At 32.7% G+C, this 23,698-nt stretch overlaps 2 protein-coding genes across 2 annotated transcripts in view; one reads left to right on the top strand and one right to left on the bottom strand.

Moving 5' to 3' along the window:
* The window catches only part of LOC139502224 (uncharacterized), a 101,853-nt gene that overhangs the window by 29,454 nt on the left and 48,701 nt on the right, over positions 1–23,698 (bottom strand). The window lies entirely within an intron of this gene.
* The window catches only part of LOC139502234 (uncharacterized), a 35,758-nt gene that overhangs the window by 2,663 nt on the left and 9,397 nt on the right, over positions 1–23,698 (top strand). The window contains exons 2-3 of the mRNA XM_071291669.1: positions 11,393–12,119; positions 18,867–18,899. Of these exons, the coding sequence (XP_071147770.1) occupies positions 11,414–12,119; positions 18,867–18,899 (739 nt within the window). The 5' untranslated portion in view covers positions 11,393–11,413. The remainder of the gene's footprint in view (positions 1–11,392; positions 12,120–18,866; positions 18,900–23,698) is intronic.

Here is a 23,698-nt window from a genome sequence, read left to right as displayed (position 1 = left end):
TGAGCAAAGTACAGTTCTAAAACGTTTCAGAACAGTTTCCCGCATTTTTCACAGAATTGTTTTCCCACTTCCTTACTTACAATAGCACAAAAGTCAATGATGGACTTTGCAGCTACCCTTTAATTTGGGTATCTCTTTGCAATTATCCATGCTTTATGCAACTTATGTATGGAAAGATAAGTTTGAAAAAGTTGAAATCGATTACGCTTACAATCCTTTTTAACAACTGCAATTTTTCTAATGTGATTTTTTAGAGATTTTAATGTTCCAGATATGTTTTGATGGAAACGTTCCTAGTTCATTAAAATCAAAAATATATTGCAAGAGTTATAAAGTAATAAAACCAAGCTAATTATCCACACTTTTGTATTTAGATTCAAGCAGTCTGACCAAATTTTCTGCTTTGATAGATGAGCTCAATCCAGTCTACATTTGCCAAAGAACAAAAGTTTCCATTTGAAAACATAACACTCAGGATAGAGCAATCCAAGACGAATGATACACTTGTCTGATCTTGACCTGATTCATGACGAAAAGATTTATATAAACCCGACTTTGTACTACACCGACACACTGGTTCAAATACGTTATAGTGATAGTTAACTATGTCTGCAGGAAAATATGTTAACCTACCTTGACACACTATTCTGACTCTGGACAGACTCCTAAAAATAAGATTGAGAATAAAATAATGTATAAGTTAATAGTACAACCAATAGGATTGTTACTAAATAAACAAATACAAAACAAATACAAAACAAATACAAAACAAATACAAAACAAATACAAAACAAAACAAACAAACAAACAGACAGACAGACATATTAATGAAAAAACGATAGACATTAAAAAATACAATGCTGGTATTTTTACCGACCATTCTGTTAAAGAACAAATTCCTGGATATTTTGATAATACTGAGCTCCCTCTTATTTGTTATATTTACAAGAAATCTATCCGGAAATTTGTGTTTAATTATAGTCAATTGTGTAAAGATGTTAATATTAGTCAAAATACACCTACTTCACGTAATTGCAGTAATTCCGAATACATTTATGGACCAATTTCTCATGTTATAACAGGAGATCTTAACATCGTTCTAGACCGAGAGTTAAAATCATTCCTCAGTAAAGGACCTAAATATCGTTCCCCGTCAATTATCTATTTTGGAATAAGTGTCGTAATATCATCCACGACTCACTCCGTACTTACTGTTTGAAATGAATAAAACGGGAAAAAGCTGACAAAAAATCTTTGGACTCTTTTTTTTTAATTCAGTAATGAACATAGTTGATATAATTAATCACCATTTTAAAGAACATTTTACTCTTAACAATAACCACAATAAATCTATTTCTCGTATCAAACATAAACTAAAAGAACTAGCCAAGGAATTTGCTTTTGTCCCGGCCGATAAAGCTGCTAATAATATTATTATTGTTTGACGTAAATTTTACATTGAGGTTCTACAAAAAGAAATCACCAATTCACCTACATTCCAACTGACTCCATTTTCAGAAAACGACATCTGTAACAAACATAAACTTTTTAGCTACCGTTTAACAAGCAGAACCAAAAACAATGAAAGTCCCAACTATGTATTGGCTTCCAAAGCTACACAAAACACATATATAGATTTATTTCGTCTTCAAGCCATTGTTCTACTACTATCTATTCTTCTTACCAGTGCACTTGGTACAATCAAAAACCTGATAATAAATTGTTCAAATAAGGCCTTCGAAAATAGTGGAATTAATTACTTTTGGGGTGTCAAAAACTCGTTGGAAGTACTTGATAAATTGCATGCTTATATTGGTGATTTTGAATCTGCTCAAAGTTTTGATTTTTTTCTACATAATATACCACATTGGCTCACATTCTCATTAAGAAAAAATTCACACACCTAATTAAATGGGCATTTAAAAAGTCAGAATGTGAATATATATGTTCAAACTCTTTTAGGTCATTTTTTAGTAGCAATAAACAAAAAAACTATGTCAATTGGAGATGCTTTGATTCTATATCTTCCCTTGAATTTTTACTAGATAACATTTTTGTTCGCTTTGTAGATTCCGTATATCGTCAGGTTATCGGGATTCCAATGGGGACTAACTGTGCACCACTTATTGCGGAACTGTATTTGTATTGAGTTACAATTTATGACAAAAATCAGCAAAGACCCATCGAAACAACATCTGATACACAAATTTAATAGTACTTTTAGATATTTGGATGATATTTTGGCTCTCAATAATTACGACTTCAGTATGTATACTAAAGAAATTTATCCTGATGATAAAATTGAGAATGGAAATGGGGAATGTGTCAAAGAGACAACAACCCGACCAAATAAAAAACAACAGCAGAGGGTCACCAACAGGTCTTCAATGTAGCGAGAAATTCCCGCACCCGGAGGCGTCCTTCAGCTGGCCCCTAAACAAATATATACTAGTCCAGTGATAATGAACGCCATACTAATTTCCAAATTGTACACAAGAAACTAAAATAAAAATAATACAAGACTAACAAAGGCCAGAGGCTCCTGACTTGGGACAGGCGCAAAAATGCGGCGGGGTTAAACATGTTTGTGAGATCTCAACCCTCCCCCTATACCTCTAATCAATGTAGTAAAGTAAACGCATAACAATACGCACATTAAAATTCAGTTAAAGAGAAATCCGAGTCTGATATCAGAAGATGTAACCAAAGAAAATAAACAAAATGACAATAATACATAAATAACAACAGACTACTAGCAGTTAACTGACATGCCAGCTCCAGACTTCAATTAAACTGACGGAAAGATTATGATTTCATCATATGAACATCAGGCACAATCCTTCCCGTTAGGGGTTTAGTATCATACCATCATAACATATATGAGAAGAACATAACCCGTGTCATTCCAACAACTGTTTTTAGAATAAATGTGTTTAGTTCCGATGCAAAGACCTTATCAGTGACTCAATATTAACGCCAAAATATGCAATCTTTAATGACTTGACAACAGTATCGTAACTATATCCCTTCTTAATAAGTCTATTCAAAGGTTTTGTAAGTTTCTGAGGTGAATACTGACACCTTTGTGCTTTATAAAGAATATTACCATAAAAAATTGGATGTGAAATACCTGAACGTATTAGAAGTCTGCATGTTGAGCTATATTTACGAATGATGTCTTTATACCGATGATAAAATTTAGTAAATGTTTTGACTAGTTTGTGATATCGAAAACCCTGGTGTAATAATTTTTCAGTAATACATAAATTTCTCTCGTTAAAATCTAAAACATTGTTACATACACGAGCGAATCGTACAAGTTGAGATATATAAACACCGTAAGATGGTGACAAGGGAACGTCACCATCTAAAAACGGATAATTAACGATAGGAAATGAAAAATCATCCCTTTTATCATACATTTTAGTATTCAACTTTCCATTAGTGATATAGATATCAAGATCGAGAAAAGGGCAGTGGTCATTGTTAGTATTAGCTTTATTTAAAGTAAGTTCAACAGGATAAATTTCATTAATATACATACTGAAGTCGTCATTATTGAGAGCCAAAATGTCATCCAAATATCTAAAAGTATTATTAAATTTGTTTATCAGATGTTGTTTCGATGGGTCTTTGCTTATTTTTGTCATAAATTGTAACTCATAACAATACAAAAACAGGTCCGCAATAAGTGGTGCACAGTTAGTCCCCATTGGAATTCCGATAATCTGACGATATACGGAATCCCCAAAGCGAACAAAAATGTTATCTAGTAAAAATTCAAGGGCATATATAGTATCAAAGCATTTCCAATTAACATAGTTTTTTTGTTTATTGCTACTAAAAAATGACCTAAAAGAGTTTGAACATATATATTCACATTCTGATTTTTTGAATGCCCATTTAATTAGGTGTGTGAATTTTTTCTAGATAACATTTTTGTTCGCTTTGTAGATTCCGTATATCGTCAGGTTATCGGGATTCCAATGGGGACTAACTGTGCACCACTTATTGCGGAACTGTATTTGTATTGAGTTACAATTTATGACAAAAATCAGCAAAGACCCATCGAAACAACATCTGATACACAAATTTAATAGTACTTTTAGATATTTGGATGATATTTTGGCTCTCAATAATTACGACTTCAGTATGTATACTAAAGAAATTTATCCTGATGATAAAATTGAGAATGGAAATGGGGAATGTGTCAAAGAGACAACAACCCGACCAAATAAAAAACAACAGCAGAGGGTCACCAACAGGTCTTCAATGTAGCGAGAAATTCCCGCACCCGGAGGCGTCCTTCAGCTGGCCCCTAAACAAATATATACTAGTCCAGTGATAATGAACGCCATACTAATTTCCAAATTGTACACAAGAAACTAAAATAAAAATAATACAAGACTAACAAAGGCCAGAGGCTCCTGACTTGGGACAGGCGCAAAAATGCGGCGGGGTTAAACATGTTTGTGAGATCTCAACCCTCCCCCTATACCTCTAACCAATGTAGTAAAGTAAACGCATAACAATACGCACATTAAAATTCAGTTAAAGAGAAATCCGAGTCTGATATCAGAAGATGTAACCAAAGAAAATAAACAAAATGACAATAATACATAAATAACAACAGACTACTAGCAGTTAACTGACATGCCAGCTCCAGACTTCAATTAAACTGACGGAAAGATTATGATTTCATCATATGAACATCAGGCACAATCCTTCCCGTTAGGGGTTTAGTATCATACCATCATAACATATATGAGAAGAACATAACCCGTGTCATTCCAACAACTGTTTTTAGAATAAATGTGTTTAGTTCCGATGCAAAGACCTTATCAGTGACTCAATATTAACGCCAAAATATGCAATCTTTAATGACTTGACAACAGTATCGTAACTATATCCCTTCTTAATAAGTCTATTCAAAGGTTTTGTAAGTTTCTGAGGTGAATACTGACACCTTTGTGCTTTATAAAGAATATTACCATAAAAAATTGGATGTGAAATACCTGAACGTATTAGAAGTCTGCATGTTGAGCTATATTTACGAATGATGTCTTTATACCGATGATAAAATTTTCACATCCAATATTTTATGGAAATATTCTTTATAAAGCACAAAAATGTCAGTATTCACCCCAGAAGCTAACAAAACCTTTATATATACTTATTAAGGAGGATTATAGTTACGATAATGTTGTCAGGTCATTAAAGATTGCATATTTTTGCGGTAATATTGATTCACTTATAGGGTCTTTGCATGGGAACTAAAAACATTTATTCAAAAACCAGTTTTTCGCATGACACGGGTTATGTTCTTCTCATATATGTTATGATGGTATGATACTAAACCCCCTCACGGGGAGGATTGTGCCTGATATCCATATGATGAAGACATAATTTTTCGATCAGTTTAATTGAAGTCTGGAGCTGGCATGTCAGTTAACTGCTAGCAGTCTGATGTTATATATGTATTATTGTCATTTTGTTTATTTTCTTTGGTTACATCTTCTGACATCAGACTCGGACTTCTCTTGAACTGTATTTGAATGTGCGTATTGTTATGCGTTTACTTTTCTGCATTGGCTAGAGGTAAAGGGGGAGGGTTGAGATCTCACAAACAATTTAACCCCGCCGCATTTTTGCGCCTGTCCCAAGTCAGGAGCCTCTGGCCTTTGTTAGTCTTGTATTATTTTAACTTTTAGTTTCTTGTGTACAATTTGGAGTTTAGTATGGCGTTCATTATCTCTGAACTAGTATATATATGTGTTAAGGGGCCAACTGAAGGACACCTTCGGATGCGGGAATTTCTCGCTGCATTGAAGACCTGTTGGTGACCTTCTGCTGTTGTCTACTCTATGGTCGGGTTGTTGTATCTTTGACACATTCCCCATTTCCATTCTCAATTTTAAACATGTAGCATTGAAAGAAAAAGAAAGTATGCCTCCTTTATAAAATTATCAGTTCAAATATTATGATTACATATAACATTATAAGTTAAGCTACGAATCACACACACTTGACATTATAATTGTTTCTGACATTACACATTTCACTTATATTAATAAGTAAAATATCACATTCTTCACAAGAAAATATAAAATCAAATTGTTTTCTTTACTCATTGAATTAAAACTGGGGACAATACTAGAAATTTCATTAAACATTTTGATCCTAGTTTTATTATTTTCTGTACATGTTATGATAAAATAGAATCCATCTTCCACCACTGTATGGCATAAAGGACATATTCTATTTTCCAAGGCTGTTTTGTTGTATCTACCGCGTTCAACGGAAATACATTATTTGGCATAACTTTTTGTAACATTTTATCTTAATTCAGTAAAAGGTATTTGTCTAGTTCATACTTTACTTTTTCTGTATGTTCTGTATGTTCTCAGTTCTTTCCTTTTATTGAATTTTCATCATTAAAGAGACAATTTTTCAAAAATATAATGTAATTTTCATAGAGCTTTTTCACTAGGGCTAAAAGTCATCGTTTTTTAGAAAAGGTACATTTGCATGATTTTCCCAAACATAAGTGAAATTCAATTTTGATAGTAGCATTTAAATTTTTGAAGCAAATCCATCATTTAACTGCTTGTTTACTTTATAAATACTAGAACATTTAGAGCTTGATTGAAAGTATGAAAACTGTTGTAGGATAATTTTTTGTAAAATTCCATGATTTTCGCGTTTCTGTAAACATAAAATTCGAACATACGTAAATTATACATAAAGTGTATTTTCTATAAACTATCAATTCCAATTTTCTTCTCCAAGGTGATAACTGCTATATTTTATAGAGAGTCTTTATATTTTATAGGAGTATAACCATAGTATACATGCAGAATAACGCGAAAATAATTGTCCTGTCCCCGAGTAATTATGAAAATTATGCTTAAAGGTTAAAAACCGGAAGTCTTGTTTATTACTTAAAAGTCGGTCTGATGACGAAAACAATATCCGGACGATTTTTTTTTTCGATTTCTCCCAAAAAAAAAACCAAACTGAATAATCATAAGAATGGATGACAAATGCGACTATGCATGATACATATAGGACACAGAGGCATGATCATAAATCTATTGCGGAAGGAATAGAAGCGACACACAAAATGAGGTCTTCTCGTTTAATAGTTATAGATTATCGTTGATCATCTTAACGAGATTGATATTCTCGCTTGAGCTGGTACAGCGAAAGTGAGAAAAGCAATCGAGTTGAGATGACCAATGATAATCTGTTTATCGCTATTTTACCTATGACGATGTTGTCAATTTCATGTCAATTTCATTAGCAACGCCACGTGGCCTCCTTAGTTTCTAGCGATAATTTTTCCATCTCAAGCGAGAAGCATGATATGAAAATTATCACAAAAAAAGATCAAAGGAAACATACATAAAATAGCGATAATATATGTTATATAATAAAGACTCATTTTCATTTGAATTAAAAATATGTAACTAAAATCCTACAGAAGACTTAAGGGACGGTATACCAATAGTGTACATTCCCAATTCCTAATATGACAGACTCCTAAACATCGCGAACTTTTAGAGGGTTTATATATTTATTTGAACCGGGCGAGTATCGAACAAAATAACTCCCGAACTCGACTAGCACGCTTTACTTGACATATTATAAGAGGCGGTAATAAATATGGAAGCTACAAATTCTTGTACATGCATATCCAAACAACAATATGAAGCCTTAAGAAAACCATGCCCCTCACATTATCACTAACCGATGTTCTGAGAACAAAACAATCGGGTCAAACTCTAATTTGGTATACTAGTATTTAATACATAAATGATCTGAATTTATATCTCTGACAAAGGTATTTTGAATGCGACTTAAAAAAAATAAGACAACATAGTTGGCGTATGTAGGTTTGATACCCATCCTGAGCATTCATTGATATCGGCTGATGCATAGCGTTGTCAAGTTTTGCTTTCTTCCTTTTTTATTTTCTTTCCGAAGTTCAATTAAAACAAAAGCATGGTATAATTAAAAACCAATTGTTCAGAGAACAATTGAACGTCTTTCCACTAGTAAAGGTCTATTTTGATATTGAAATATGAAAAATCAGTTTTAAATGTTAGTTCCTATGGCTTTATAATGTATTTATATGAATTTAAAGCAAAGGTCAAAATCTAGAACGTCCTTTTAACCTATGACCTTGACCTAAATTTCAAGGTCACACACCAAGGACCTTAAATCATAATACCCTAGGTCTTTAATAATATTAAACATATTAAATATGTTTGGTTAATGAGTAATACCACTTTACGCGTAATTCTAAATGTAAGATGGACAAAAACTCCAATTTATTGTATGCGCACACTTTCAACCAAAATATACAAGTAAGGACATGTCGCAACTAACAATTTAGGAAAAAATATTTGTCGATATGTCATACAGTATTTGAAAATAAGTGAAAATAAGCCACAATCAAATTTTAGAATATGATCTTGACCTTTGACCTTGACATTATTTTCATTTTTTTGGACCAAGGATTTCAAATCAAGAGACCCTAGGTCTCTATCACTTATGGTTTACCAGTTAGAAACGCATATCACCTATATCAAATACATAAGGGGGAATAACTTTCATATGGAGTCTCTGGATAGCTTCGGTCAAAATTAAAATCCTAATCCTGAAGATGTAACGAGCAATTTGGTAAAATAATTTTGTCGTAGTCTTTTACGGTTGCGAAGGAGTAGTGGCCACAAGAAAAACAGTGTTTGGGGAGATAACTCTTACAACGTAAAGTATTGGGTTACGCCGTTGTCAGTATAAAAAGCGTATAAACTATATGATATCATATTCCAAATATCTAAGTGACATCTTTTGAAACATCAATATTACGCAAGAAAAAAATTAGGCGGAAGAAAAAAAAAAATAATTAAAAACCAATTGTTCAAAGAACAATTGAAGGTCTTTCCACAGGTAAAGATCTATTTTATTATCAAAATACTAAAAATCAATCTAAAATGTCAGTTCATATGACTTTATAATGTATAAATATGAATTTAAAGCAAAGGTCAAAATATAGAACATCCTATTATCCTTTGACCTTGACCTCAATTTCAAGGTCACCAACCAAGGACCTCAAACAAAAAGACCCTAGGTCTGTAATATGTATGGTTAATGAGTTATATCACTATAAGCATGATTTTAAATATAAGATGGGCGAAAACTCTCATTTGTTGTTTACGCACCCTTCCAACCAAAATTTATAAGTTACAACATGTCGCAACTCACAATTTAGTAAAAAGAATTTGTCAATATCTTTCACGGTTGTTGAAAATAAGAGAAAATAAGCCAAAATCAAAATCTAGAATATGACCTTGACCTTTGACCTTGACCTTATTTTCATTTTTTTGGACCAAGGACCTCAAATCTAAAGACCCTATGTCTTTATCACTTATGGTTTACCATTTAGAAATGCATATCACTTAATTAAATGGAAAAGGGGGAATAACTCTCATATGGAGTCTCCGTAAAGCTTCGGTCCAAATGAATATCCTAATCCTGAAGATGTAACGAGCAATTTGGTAAAATAAATTTGTCTTAATCTTTAACGGTTGCGAAGGAGTAGTGGCCACAAGAAAAACAGTGTTTGGGGAGATAACTCTTACAACGTAAAGTATTTTGTTATGCAGTTGTAAATTTTTAAAGCGTATAAACTATACGATACCATATTCCAAATATCTAAGCGACATCTTTTGAAACATTAATAATACGCAAGAAAAAAAATTAGGCGGAAGAAAAAAAAAAAAAAAAAAATAATAATAATTAAAAACCAATTGTTCAGAGAACAATTGTAGGTCTTTCCACTAGAAAAGATCTTTTTTGATATTGAAATATTAAAAATCAGTTTAAAATGTTAGTTCCTATGGCTGTATGATGTATTTATATGAATTTAAAGCAAAGGTCAAAATCTAGAACGTCATATTAACCTATGACCTTGACCTCAATTTCAAGTTCACAAACCAAGGACCTTAAATCAAAAGACCCAAGGTCTTTAATATGTTTGGTTTATTAGTAATATCACTTTACGCGTGATTCTAAATGTAAGATGGGCAAAAACTCCTATTTATTGTCTGCGCACCCTTTCAATCAAAATATACAAGTAAGGACATGTCGCAACTAACAATTTATGAAAAATTATTTGTCGATATGTCATAAGGTATTTGAAAATAAATGAAAATAAGCCAAAATCAAAATTTAGAATATGACCTTGACCTTTGACCTTGACCTCATTTTTATTATTTTCGACCAAGGACCCCAAATCTAAAGACCCTATGTCTTTATCACTTATGGTTTACCATTTAGAAATGCATATCACTTAATTTAAGGGAAAAGGGGGAATAACTCTCATATGGAGTCTCCGTAAAGCTTAGGTCCAAATGAATATCCTAATCCTGAAGATGTAACGAGCAATTTGGTAAAATAAATTTGTCGTAATCTTTAACGGTTGCGAAGGAGTAGTGGCCACAAGAAAAACAGTGTTTGGGGAGATAACTCTTACAACGTAAAGTATTTTGTTACACAGTTGTAAATTTTTAAAGCGTATAAACTATACGATATTATATTCCAAATATCTAAGCGACATCTTTTGAAACATCAATAATACGCAAGAAAAAAAATTAGGCGGAAGAAAAAAAAAAAAAAAAATAATAATAATAATAATAATAATCAGAACAAATTCAATAGGTCTTTCCACGGAAAGGTGGAAAGACCTAATAATCAGAACAAATTCAATAGGTCTTTCCACGGAAAGGTGGAAAGACCTAATAATCAGAACAAAACCTATAGGTCTTTCAACCGAAAAGGTTGAAAGACCTAATTATGAAAATCATATTAATAGATAACTATGGTTAGTATTTTATGTTACTGAGATGTCAAGCTATACTTACCAAGAGTTTTTCAGCATGTCCAGATCGTCACACTCTTTCTGAACGAAGCATTATATTCAACATCCTCATTCTGACTGGACCATCTTGGTAAATGAATTGAAGAAAAAATTACATCAAATTTGTTATTGAAATAAACTTAGCTATTCAAAACAGTGTGCGTCTTTACTAGAAAAGGAAAGCGTCCACACATTGAATAGATCCAGCTTCAGGTATTTCCAGGGAGGTATTAGGTAATGCACTTACGTTTTGAATTGCATTATAATAAAATATTGTCGATTTCAAAGTTCAAAATGTAGAATAATATAGTCATATGACGATATTGTGATTACTGTGGTCGTTATTTTTTTTAAACAAAAGAAAACATTGTTTGCATGTGTGAATAATTTCATATAATCTATTTGAAGGGTAGCTATTTTGATACTAATTAAAATCAACTTGATATTATCTGTCTTATTGTTTTTCAGTTGATTCAAAAGAAAGAAAACATGAACGCTTGTAAATTGCAGAACCAAAGACAACAAGAGGTTTATGAAGACAATGAAATATTGCATATTCATCAGACAAACGAAGATAGTACATTTTCAGAAAGTACTGCCTTATTGCCGATTGAAAATATTTCACCGTTAGAAGCAGAAAACACACAACTATTTTGTATAGAAAGCGATACCCTTATAACCGAAAACAATCAACAACATATTGATACCCATTCATTAACTTGCAATAAAACTGATGATATTTCCAACATTACAGCAATCGTAGAGGAAAACTGTCGTGATCTTCCTGTTGGAATAAAATATCATTTCTATGTTTCGTATTCTTCCGACGACATTTCAGTAGTAAACAAGCTTATCGAACAACTTGAGGGAAGATTTTTCTTTAAATGTTTGAATTATGAAAGGGATTTTACTGCTGGTAGGAGGATTGATGAACTTATTAACGAGGGAATGAACCAAAGTGAAGCTATATTGATTGTTTACAGCCAATCATTTATTGCAAAAATGTGGTGTATGACAGAAGCCACCCAGGCAATCGAATTGTCTTTCAAATCTAACAACAAATTAAAGGTCATACCTATTCGTATTAATTCAATAACCGATGAATTACCAACAGTACTAAAGTCTATCCGATACATAGATGCAGAAAAAGAAGAAGATGTTGCAGCAAGAATAAATGAAGTATACAATAATCCTGGTAAGTAAAACATTCATTCAAATCCTGTACCAAAGTCAGGTATATGCCAGTTGTTGTCCATTCGTTTGATATGTTTAAGCTTTCGATTATGTTTAATAATATCCCTAATTCTGAAAGGTTTGACAATGAGGGTCGGTTGAAAACAAAAATTTACGACATCAGAGATGACTTCAGCTTTCCAATTGTGAACTTTCCATTTCTAAGTAGAAAAATTCCAGCACCTGCATACGGGGTATATATTTCCCAATTGATACGATATTCCCGTTCTTGCATTTCCTATCATGATTTTCTTGATAGAGTGTTGCTGCTCACAAGGAAGCTATTAAACCAAGAATTCCAAATGGTGAAGTTGAAATCATCCCTTCGTAAATTTTACGGACGACATCACGAGTTGGTTGGCAATTATGGAATAATCGTTACACAAATGATATGGTATTTGTTCCTTACATCGTATCTACAATCCCCTTCCCTATCACGAATGCGACCTACCGAATTAGACTATTTACCGGCTTTATTATCACATGAGCAACACGACGGGTGCCACATGTGGAGCAGGATCTGCTTACCCTTCCAAAACACCTGAGATCACCCCTATTTTTTGTTGGGTTCGTGTAGCTTATTCTTTAGTTTTCTATGTTGTGCCATGTGTACTATTGTTTGTCTGTTTGTCTTTTTTTTCATTTTTAGCCATGTCGTTGTCAGTTTATTTTTGATTTATGAGTTTGACTGTCCCTCTGGTATTTTTCGTCCCTCTTTTAAGCTTAGTACTAGTGGGATAATAATGAAACAATTATGTACTAGCAAAATACCTGGTGAAAGTGGAAATACAACACATCAAAATGTTTTTCTCTGGATTAAGTAGATTAATAAACATCAATTTCCATTATCATTAACAGTGAACATACATTTTGTTGGATGCGATATTTTAGATAAGCAAAGTTAATATAAAAAAAATACCAAACACAAGCATCCCTCTCAAACACTCCTTATCCTTGGACCCAACCACTGACCTTTCCCTCACAAACGTCTTAATCAACACAACGCTTCCTTCAGAGTGAAACATGCATTGATACATCAAGATTCTCCTGGTTTGTAGCCATAATGATCAATAAACATTACAATACAAAAGACATAAAATACTAAAAAAAAAGAAAAAAAAAGCCAAAATAATCATTTTTCAAATAATTTTCCGAGTTTGATATTATTCTTTGTACAAATTCCCTTAGTCTTCTATAGTTAACCCCTATATTTTATATTTCTAGCCTTGGCAGTCATGTTGGTTTGACGACAGGGTCTCGGGTACATTTTTCAAGTAGGGTATCCTATTCCCAATTCTATTGTGCCCAGTAGATTAAAAGAGGGACGGAAGATACCAAAGGGATAGTCAAACTCATAAATCTAAAACAAACTGACAACGTGATGGCTAAAAATGAAAAAGACAAACAGAAAAACAATAGTACACATGACACAACATAGAAAACTAAAGAATAAACAACACGAACCCCTCTAAAAACTAGGGGTGATCTCAGGTGCTCCGGAAGTGTAAGCAGATCCTGCTCCACATGTGGCACCCTTCGTGTTGCTTATGTGATTACAAATCCGGTAAATAGTATAATTCGGTAGGTCACATTCATGAAAGGGAAGGGGATTGTAGTTACGACGTAAGGAACATATCCAATATCATTTGTGAAATGGTTATTCCATAACGGTCAACCAACTCGTGATGGCGTCCGTAAAATTTACGAAGGGATGATTTCAACTTCACCATTTGGAACTCTTGGTTTAATAGCTTCCTTGTAAGCAGCAACCCTTTATCAAGAAAATCATGATAGGAAATGCAAGCACGGGAATATCGTATCAATTGGGAGATATATACCCCGTATGCAGGTGCTGCTGGAATGTTGCTACTTAGAAATGGAAAGTTCACAATTGGAAAGCTGAAATCATCTCTTTTGTCGTAAAGTTTTGTTTTCAACCGACCCTCATTGTCAATTTCTAGATGTAAGTCAAGACATGAAGCCGACTTAACTGTATCTGTAGTATCCTTTATCTCTAGTTCGATGGGATAGATGCGTTCCACATAGTCACCAAATTTTGAGGGGAGAAGATTTTTGTAAAAATTTACGAAAAATTTACTATAAGATCAGTAACTCCTTAAGGGGTCAATTGAAAATTTTAGTTATAATGACATATATTTTTGAAAAACCCTGTTCTGCTTTTATTTTTGAATAATTTCGTTCTTGGTGGTCTGTTTAATTTCAGTTTGCTGAAATGTTTATTATGTTTTTATCATTTGCTTTTGGTGTATTATCATCGAATCCTAGTACGTCACATCTGTTTAAATCCATCATTGTCTACATAAGAAAATGCCTGTATCAAGTCAGGAATATATGACGGCCTGTTTACTATTTGTTAGATGTGTTTGATCTTTTGATTTTACCATTTTATTACGGACTTTCCGTTTTGAATTTTCCTCGTAGTTGGGTATTTTTTGTTATTTTACTGATTGCATACCAAAAAAGGTTGAAAAAATAATATTTTCTTGAACTGACAGTTGTAGGCAATTAATTCTACATACATTTTCCTGCAGTAAAAAAATATTCTGAGTCATAAACATATATCTAGGTTGTTTGAAAGGACCACTCTTTTTTATTAAGTGTTTTTTAGAATATTTTGGAAACTTGGGGTTACAAATTTACTAAAGCTTGTATACAGGAGAAAAAGGGGTGACAATTTAATTAGGTAACTGCCAATGATGGTTATTATTTTATATGCCATAAAATGATGTGTGAAATTTTGACTACTGGACGGGATAACACTTCACTCTTGCCAAGTATTACTTTATTTGAAGCAAAGTTAAATTCGGCAAAAAAGTTTGAAAAGTGCAAATTCAACAAAGACTAAAAAAGAAAAAAACAATGATGGTATTACACCTATTTGTCATGTAGTTGACCTCATCTTTTTGAAATGTGATCTATGATAAACACATTCCATTTTTTTATTTCCCTTAAAAGAAACAATCCGAATGATCGCAAAACGAAAAAGAAAAAAAAAGTGAATTGCCGACGCAAACTTAAAACTCTGTTAAACTGTTTCAGGAGGAGAAGACGATATTCTTGTGATATTGTATGTTGAAGCAAATGATTCTGTGTTAAAATTACTGAACTATCATGGGTGGAAACAATTTAGGTGCTGTGCATATCGGGTCATATGTTGAAAGTATTAAATTACTTAACTTCACCATACTTTTATTTTATGGTGACTACAAATGGTCAAGGTTGATTATGCGTTGGTTCCTTTTTTTATATATATAATAGAACAGTATAAATACTCATTTAAATTAGTGAACATTTTGTCTTTTTATGTCCATCTAACGTCTTGTATATAAATTTCAAATTTTCATTTGTATGTATTAACTTTCTATGTCAGTATCAGTGGAAATAAAAACAATCTATCAATAAACCAATTAACAGTTAATTCCTATTATTGGTTACCTAAGTGATTGCATCCAGATCTATTTCAACCGAAATAGAAAAAGAAAATGAGCAACAAAAAATAATACTGAAACCGAAACAAAATATGAAAAACAATAGAGCCTCGGTATTTCAGATCCTAAATTTTATGGTACAATTGTGCTAAAAGCGCGAAATTCACTGTGTGATCCGTGTAACTCGTCGGACCTTTAAACAAATTCATAAGAAAAGGTTATCTTACAAATGTTATAATTAGATCTTTGAATAAAGTTTACATTGACATACCACGTCCACTTGTATTTTTTGTCTATCTGATGAGTTGAGCCTTTTTCAACTGATTTTTATAGTTTGTTCTTATGTTGTACTGTTATACCACTGTCCCAGGTTAGGGGGGGGGGGGGTTGGAATCCCGCTAACATGTTTAACCCCGCCACATTATTTATGTATGTGCCTGTCCCAAGTCAGGAGCCTGCAATTCAGTGGTTGTCGTTTGTTTATGTGTGACACATTTGTTTTTCGTTCATTTTTTTTACATAAATAAGGCCGTTAATTTTCTCGTTTGAATTTTTTTACATTGTCTTATCGGGGCCTTTTATAGCTGACTATATGCGGTATGGGCTTTGCTCATTGTTGAAGGCCGTACGGTGACCTATAGTTGTTAATGTTTGTGTTATTTTGGTCTTTTGTGGATATTTGTCTCATTGGCAATCATACCACATCTTCTTTTTTATATACATATAGATTTTGTCATCAGCATATTAAACATAACTAAATTTTCAAGCGTGATGTATAAATAAAGGCAACAGTAGTATATCACTGTTCAAAACTCGTAAATCGATCGACAAAAAACGAAATCGGGGTAACAATCTAAAACTGAGGGAAACGCATTAAATGTAAGAGGAGAACAACGACACAACATTAAAATGAAACACACAGAGAAACGGACTACACATCCACATTCATTGTGTTCTATATGGAGGTTAAAACTCTTAACTATCCCACAGCCTGTCGATGATTTTATTTTTGGCATTGCATAAGTCATAAAATTGAGAATGGAAATGGGGAATGTGTCAAAGAGAAAACAACCCGACCAAATAAAAAACAACGGCAGAAGGTCACCAACAGGTCTTCAATGTAGCGAGAAATTCCCGCACCCGGAGGCGTCCTTCAGCTGGCCCCTAAACAAATATATACTAGTCCAGTGATAATGAACGCCATACTAATTTCCAAATTGTACACAAGAAACTAAAATTAAAATAATACAAGACTAACAAAGGCCAGAGGCTCCTGACTTGGGACAGGCGCAAAAATGCGGCGGGGTTAAACATGTTTGTGAGATCTCAACCCTCCCCCTATACCTCTAACCAATGTAGAAAAGTAAACGCATAACAATACGCACATTAAAATTCAGTTCAAGAGAAGTCCGAGTCTGATGTCAGAAGATGTAACCAAAGAAAATAAACAAAATGACAATAATACACAAATAACAACAGACTACTAGCAGTTAACTGACATGTAGCTTTTTTTGACTATCCATTACGTTAAAATACTAAATTCCTGGGGTGTATTTTGATTTATGCTGATGCATGATTTTTTTTAATTATTAAATAATTTTGACCTTTGACTATCTTTCATTAACTGAGAGTACTCTCAAATCGTACTTTCATGTTAATTTGACCTGTTGATACAATTATAATATTTTTTTTGTTAATTAATGTTTCTATATTTTCAATATATACAGTGAATTCATTTATTTTCGTGGGTATCAATCTTCGTGGATTGAGGAAAACTTGCATTTTCGTGTATATTTGATTTCGTGGTTTAGCAGTCTCCGTATACAAAACCCATTTCATATTTGTAATTCGTTAAACAGTTGATCTCGTGGTTGACCTGTACCCACGAAACCCACAAAAATTGGTATCCAACGAATTAAAATGAACCCACAGTACCAGCTTTGAAAAGTGTTTATTATGACTATAAATGTTCACTTCTGTTTCTCGTAGTATTTACGTTTTACATTATACTGTAAACCTTACAACAAAATTATTTTCTTTTAGCTGTTTACAATATTCTATAAGCGGCAAGGTTATTTGTTCAAGGTTGCGGTTTAATTTCTGTAATTATTTAGTATTTCACAGCTGTATACTACTGTTGCCTTCATTCATTGACCCCTTATTTTATTTCTTATGTATTATAATTGTGTCATAGATCAAATTTATTCTTTCAGTTTATGTTCACTTATCTTTATAGTCTCTTGGTTCAAATGATATTTTATACTTTATCTTTCTATGTTGTATTGTTACACTATTGAGGATGGTACCTATTAATACGTTTGAAACCGCTGTTTGCACTTGTCCTTAGACAGGAACCTGATGTTCAGTAGTTGTTGTTTGCTGATGTGGTTTATAACTAAACTCATCTTAGATACCAGGACTAAATTTAGTATATATGCCAGACGCGCGTTTCGTCTTCAAAAGACTAATCAGTGACGCTCGAATCCAAAAAAGTTAAAAAGGCCAAATAAAGTACGAAGTTGAAGAGCATTGAGGACCAAAATTTCTAAAGGTTTTGCCAAATACAGCTTAGGAAATATATGCCTGAAGTAGAAAAGCCTTAGTATTTCAAAATTATATGTGTTATGTTTCTCGTTCTATTATGTAGAATAGACCGTTGATTATCCCATTTGAATGGTTTTTGGCCAATCATTTTTGGGGGCCTTTTATTGCCAATTTTCCGGTGTGAGCAAAAGCTCCGTGTTGAATACCGTACTTTGACCTTTTTCTAATATCAAATCAATAATATATTAAGATATAAAACTCAGGGATCAACCATAAACGTTGAGAGCCATGGTGTAGTGGTTAGTGCATCGGACATTTAACAAAATGTTCCTGGTTCGATTCCCGATCCTGGATGAAAGTTTCAGAGACTGCATTTTTGGCTCTCCTTTGACACCATTTGTGAGTATGGTATTAAAGAAACGATGATAGTCCATCGGAAGGGGACGATAAACGAATGAACCTTGTTAAGAGAGAGCCATATCTTTTGCAGTAAAATACACCCATGTAGATTTCGTAAAAGAGCAGGTTAATCTCGCTACAAGGCAGCACTAGCACCCGCAAAATGAAAAGGGATAAATATAAGTTGCAATAACTAGTTTCTCAATCCACTATGAATAGATATGTTTTAACTCATTATAAAAGTGCACATTTTAAAGCGTTTCATTTTTATAGAGGAATTTTAATTAACAATTATAGTGTTTTCTTATCTATTTCAGCTGTAATGAAAATGCAAAGCGTAGAGCGAACAGGTATTTATTTTTAATTACACATTTAGTTAATTTTCTTTACGTTTCGTATGGAAAACGTTCTTATAGTTATTATATTCTTTCACGTACTTCCTTTAATTTTATAGTGTGATGTCCATCTTTCATGTTCTATCTCATGAAATTATATTAAAAATATGTACTCTGACAATACATTTATTTCAATAAACGAAATTAGACTTCGTACATGTGAAGGAAACATAAAGGATAATGAAAATATTTTTTTATGACAGGTTTCAATTGTTTGAATTCGTACAGAATAACTATGACTTCCAACATATGTAGCTCGAATTCTTTTTTCTCATATTATAAGATTTGGATCTATCCCATAACCCCTTTTAAACATTTCAAAAATAAAAATATGCAAATCAAACCTTTGTAACTTCAATTCACGGGAACGTCGGGGCTAAATTTATTCGTGTTTAGTTGTCATTAAATATAAGTATGATTTGCATCAAATTCCTTAAGAACTACCGTTTTACATAATTGAAATTTATTCTTTAACATCTACAAAAATATCCTGGTATAAATTAAACAAACCCAATCGAGTTAAAATCTTCAAGGGTTCATATATAATAAATAGAGCGAAAAAATATCCTGCGTTAGTGAACTGAAATTTTTAAAATGAAGTTTGCTTTTATGATGTTTTGTAATTAGCTAGTTTGGAGTGAACTCGTACACCGTAATCAAATTTAATTTAGCATCTTTTATGGATCGAATCGGTCGAGGAAATGTTTATTTTCATAGTGGATCCTTTGTTTTACTTTTCAATGTTGACATCATTTTCTTTATGATAACTGAACACGCATGTGTAACCCATCTTCGGCTTAGGTTCAAGTTAGGGCGATATGAAAACGGGCTCAACTGAAACTGAATTAGGCTTTCTTTGAGGGCAATGTTTAAACTATAGTTCAATAACAAATTTACGATGTTTTCGATCTTTTGTTCAAATTGAACCAAACTGACGTCTGAAAGCGAAATTTTGTTTCTTTATATCGCTTTTGTAAACGATTAACACAAAACAAAGCGAATTTTCATTATTTTTTGTGTGTGTCTAAATGACACCAAATTTTTTTCAATTATTCAAAATTATGCTCTTTTTTATGGTAACAGTGGCCATTTTAAAACTTCCAATGTCAAACTGCTTATAGTGATTATCATTATACTTGAGTATTTTCAACATCGGTCCAATAATATTGATCTTGCAGTTCTAGGTGGTTTGGAATTCCTCGGTTTCTTTATCCTTCTTGTTAATTTATATCAAAGAACGAATACCAGTATCGGTTACATAATGTGGTATCACATTTCGTTTTTTTTTTATTATTACTAATATTTATTATTCATAACTAGCAAAAGCCAGTAGTCACATTGCTTTTCCTAATATAATTGCGTTTTCTTCTTGTTTGTCTGAGCCAGTTCTTGGTGATTATTGAGCTGATGTTGACGAAACTTCAGTATAATAATAATCACTGTATCCAATAAACTTTACACAGAAAATTTTCCAAAACTTAATGAAACTTTACATGAATTTCATCGGTCTTGTGAAGATAGGAAATCTAACGAAAGGCTGCAGAAATGAGAAAACGTAATAATTTTCCAATCTTTATGAAACTTTACAGTAATTTGACTTGTCATGTGGATATGTGTCATCTGACTTCAGATTTTTCAAAATTGCTACTATTGCCAATTTTTGCCTCATATTTTAATTATAGGTATGCCACTTCGAACGAATGACATATTTCTATTTAACTGTTTCTTTGTAACTATTGTAGCATCTTGACCGAAAATCGAATGACATTGTTCGGGTTTTTTTTAATGTCATACTAAACTGTACGTTTCTTTATCCTTTTTGTCGACAATCTATGACCGCGCTAGTTCTTTGGAAGGAATGAAGCAATGTTGATAACACTAACCGTCATGAAATTGAATCATCCTTTCAAGCAGATGAATTGAATAATTTACATACAAGGTAAAAAAAAACCTGAATGTTAAATTTAATTGGTTATCAAAGGTACCAGGCATATTTTTTTTTTAAAAACAGATGAAACTATGAAATCAATTTCTAGGCTAGAAAACCAGGTTCAATCCACCATTTTCTATATGGTTTTGCCATGTGATTATGAGCATTTCAAATTGATTTTCCTCTAAGTTCAGTATTTTTGTGACTTTACGTTTTTCTAGGCTAGAAACCTTCAAAACAAATAACCTAGATGTTGCTGGCTCAATTTTCCTTTAGATACAAGTAGGAGCTAAAGCAACATATATAACATTCTTAATTCACTTAAAAATTATTGAAGGTGTTTTCCCAGAAAATGTAAATATAGCTACATTGTATATGTGCAGATTTGGCAAAACGACTGATGTTACCATGGAAACAATGCAAAAAAGGTCAAAATGACACAAAACCTAAAAGTAGCATTCCCTCTATACACCTTATCGCTATTAGCCTACTCGGCCGGCTGACCAGGCTGCTCGACCTTTTGACGCATACATCAATCACTTTTCCATTGTGGCGTCAGATAATTTGTTTTATGACGTCAACATTTTACGGGAACCTGTGTGATATCCAGTAATGGCGGACAAATAGCGATAAGGTGTATTAAAGTGGAAGGTCAATTCAATTGAAACTTTGATAGAGTAAAATGGATGGCGATAAGTGGCAATGGAGAAACGTAAACAACCGCTATAGCAATTATAGCTATTATTCTTATTATTTTTCACATTTTCTATATTTCTATTGTTCATCAAGGTCACGCATGTAAACTTCGACACAATCACCTAAAAGTTAATTAAAAGCTAAAGTTTTTGAAAAACAATCAATGAATGATTTTTTTGTCGATTATACCTTACAAAACTGTGAAAATGTTAGTATTCAGAAAGACATAGTTTAGTGTATATTCTTGGATTGATTGAATAATTTGTTATTATAATCACCAGCAACTCGTTTCATATGACTTTAAAATGATTAGAAATATATGTTGTTATATATATGTTACAGTAAATAGATGATATTAGGAATGACACGTAGTTCCTAAAACTGCCAAGTTATAGCCAGTAATTACTAATTTTTGAATGAATTTTTACACCTATTTACTTACTGATAAAACAATTTTACATTGTATGATCAGCTGAACAAAAGTAAGGGCAATAATAGTATTATTACAAAGTGATCATCATAAAATATATCTTAAAAATGTTAAACTGTCTGAGCATATTGGCTAAAAAGGAACGATGCTAAAGAATAAATATTCACTGAGACGTTGTTCAAGTTGTACAATGAATATATGTGATAGAGTCTTAATACCAAACAAACCATAATCAGCAGATTGAACATGACAAAAGAAAAAAACAAGAAAAGAGGTAATCACAATATTATCTCAAGACAAGTATAAAAAAAGGAAGATGTGATATGATTGCCAGTGAGACAACTATTCCATAGCGACCACATGACTTATAAATTAATAGCTACAGGTCACCGTGTGGCCTTTTACAATGAACAAAGCCCATATCGCATAGTCAACGATAAATGGTCCCAAAATCACATGTGTAAAACACTTTAAACGAGAAAAACAGCGGCCTAATTACTATACCAAAAAACAAACGAAACAAATAATATCACACAGCAATGCAACAAACGACAATTGCTATAATATTTTTTTAAGACTCTGTTGTATTTCAAATAATCCAACAGATAAAAGCTATTTTAACAGCCCTAATTATTGAATTAATGGCTGCAATTAAGAGCGGGTGATTAATGTGCAACTCTTGCTTTGTCTTGCTTTGTCAACCCCTATCAGGTTTCTTTCCTGGACCCCCTTTGGAGCCTTAAATCTAGACTTAGGACAGGCATATGTAATATGCGGCGGGGTTTAACTAATTTTGTCATGCCCCTCTACTCTACCATCTATGTTTGTGATTAATGATGTAAATATTAAAAACAGTCGTATGCACATTGTCAAATTTTTACCAGAAAGCTCCAAATATACCCAGAAATTATAATTTTCCTCTGCGTTTGTCTGTTCGCAATCCAGGACTAGATGTTTTGTAAGGATAAGTGCCATTGGCTCCAAATCGGACACTCTCAGTACGTCAATAGTTAGCCTACTAAACATTTAATAAACGGGTATTAATTTTTGATACAGAAAAGGTTGGGTGAGTGCGATACGACAGTATAATACAATTTTGTTGCAATCATTAAGGGCAGGTTACGGTCGTAAATAGTCTATGTTAAAGATTTTTTTAATTGACACACACCTTTGGCTTGTTTACGTGTATCTGCTAATCCAAAAACATTATGCATTTATTTCTTTTTATCGGAAATTTATATAAAAAAAAATTCAATTTCAAAACCCTAACTGTTATTTAAAAAGAGCATGCAGCCTTGAAATACCTTTGATTTTTATCCCAAAAGCAAGCCTTCCAATCCCTTCTACTTTCTTGTTTGGTGTCTTAAATTATGTCTCAAAAGAGGGACGAAAGATACCAGAGGGACAGTCCAACTCATTAATCGAAATTAAACTGAAAAACGCCAGGGCTAAAAATGAAAAGAACAAACAGACTAACAATAGTACACATGACACAGCATAGAAAACTAAAGAATAAACAACACGAACCCCACCAAAAACTAGGGATGATGTCAGGTGCTTCGGAATGGTAAGCAGATCCTGCTGCACATGTGGCACCCGTCGTGTTGTTTATGAGATAACGAATCCTGTAAATAGTCTAATTCGGAAGGTAACATTCATGAAAGGAAAGGGGATGTAGTTACGACGTAAGGAACATAT

This window comes from Mytilus edulis, chromosome 1 (genome assembly GCF_963676685.1).
Source record: "Mytilus edulis chromosome 1, xbMytEdul2.2, whole genome shotgun sequence".
In the NCBI taxonomy this organism is placed as follows: domain Eukaryota; kingdom Metazoa; phylum Mollusca; class Bivalvia; order Mytilida; family Mytilidae; genus Mytilus; species Mytilus edulis.
This window is presented reverse-complemented; position numbering and strand designations above follow the sequence as displayed.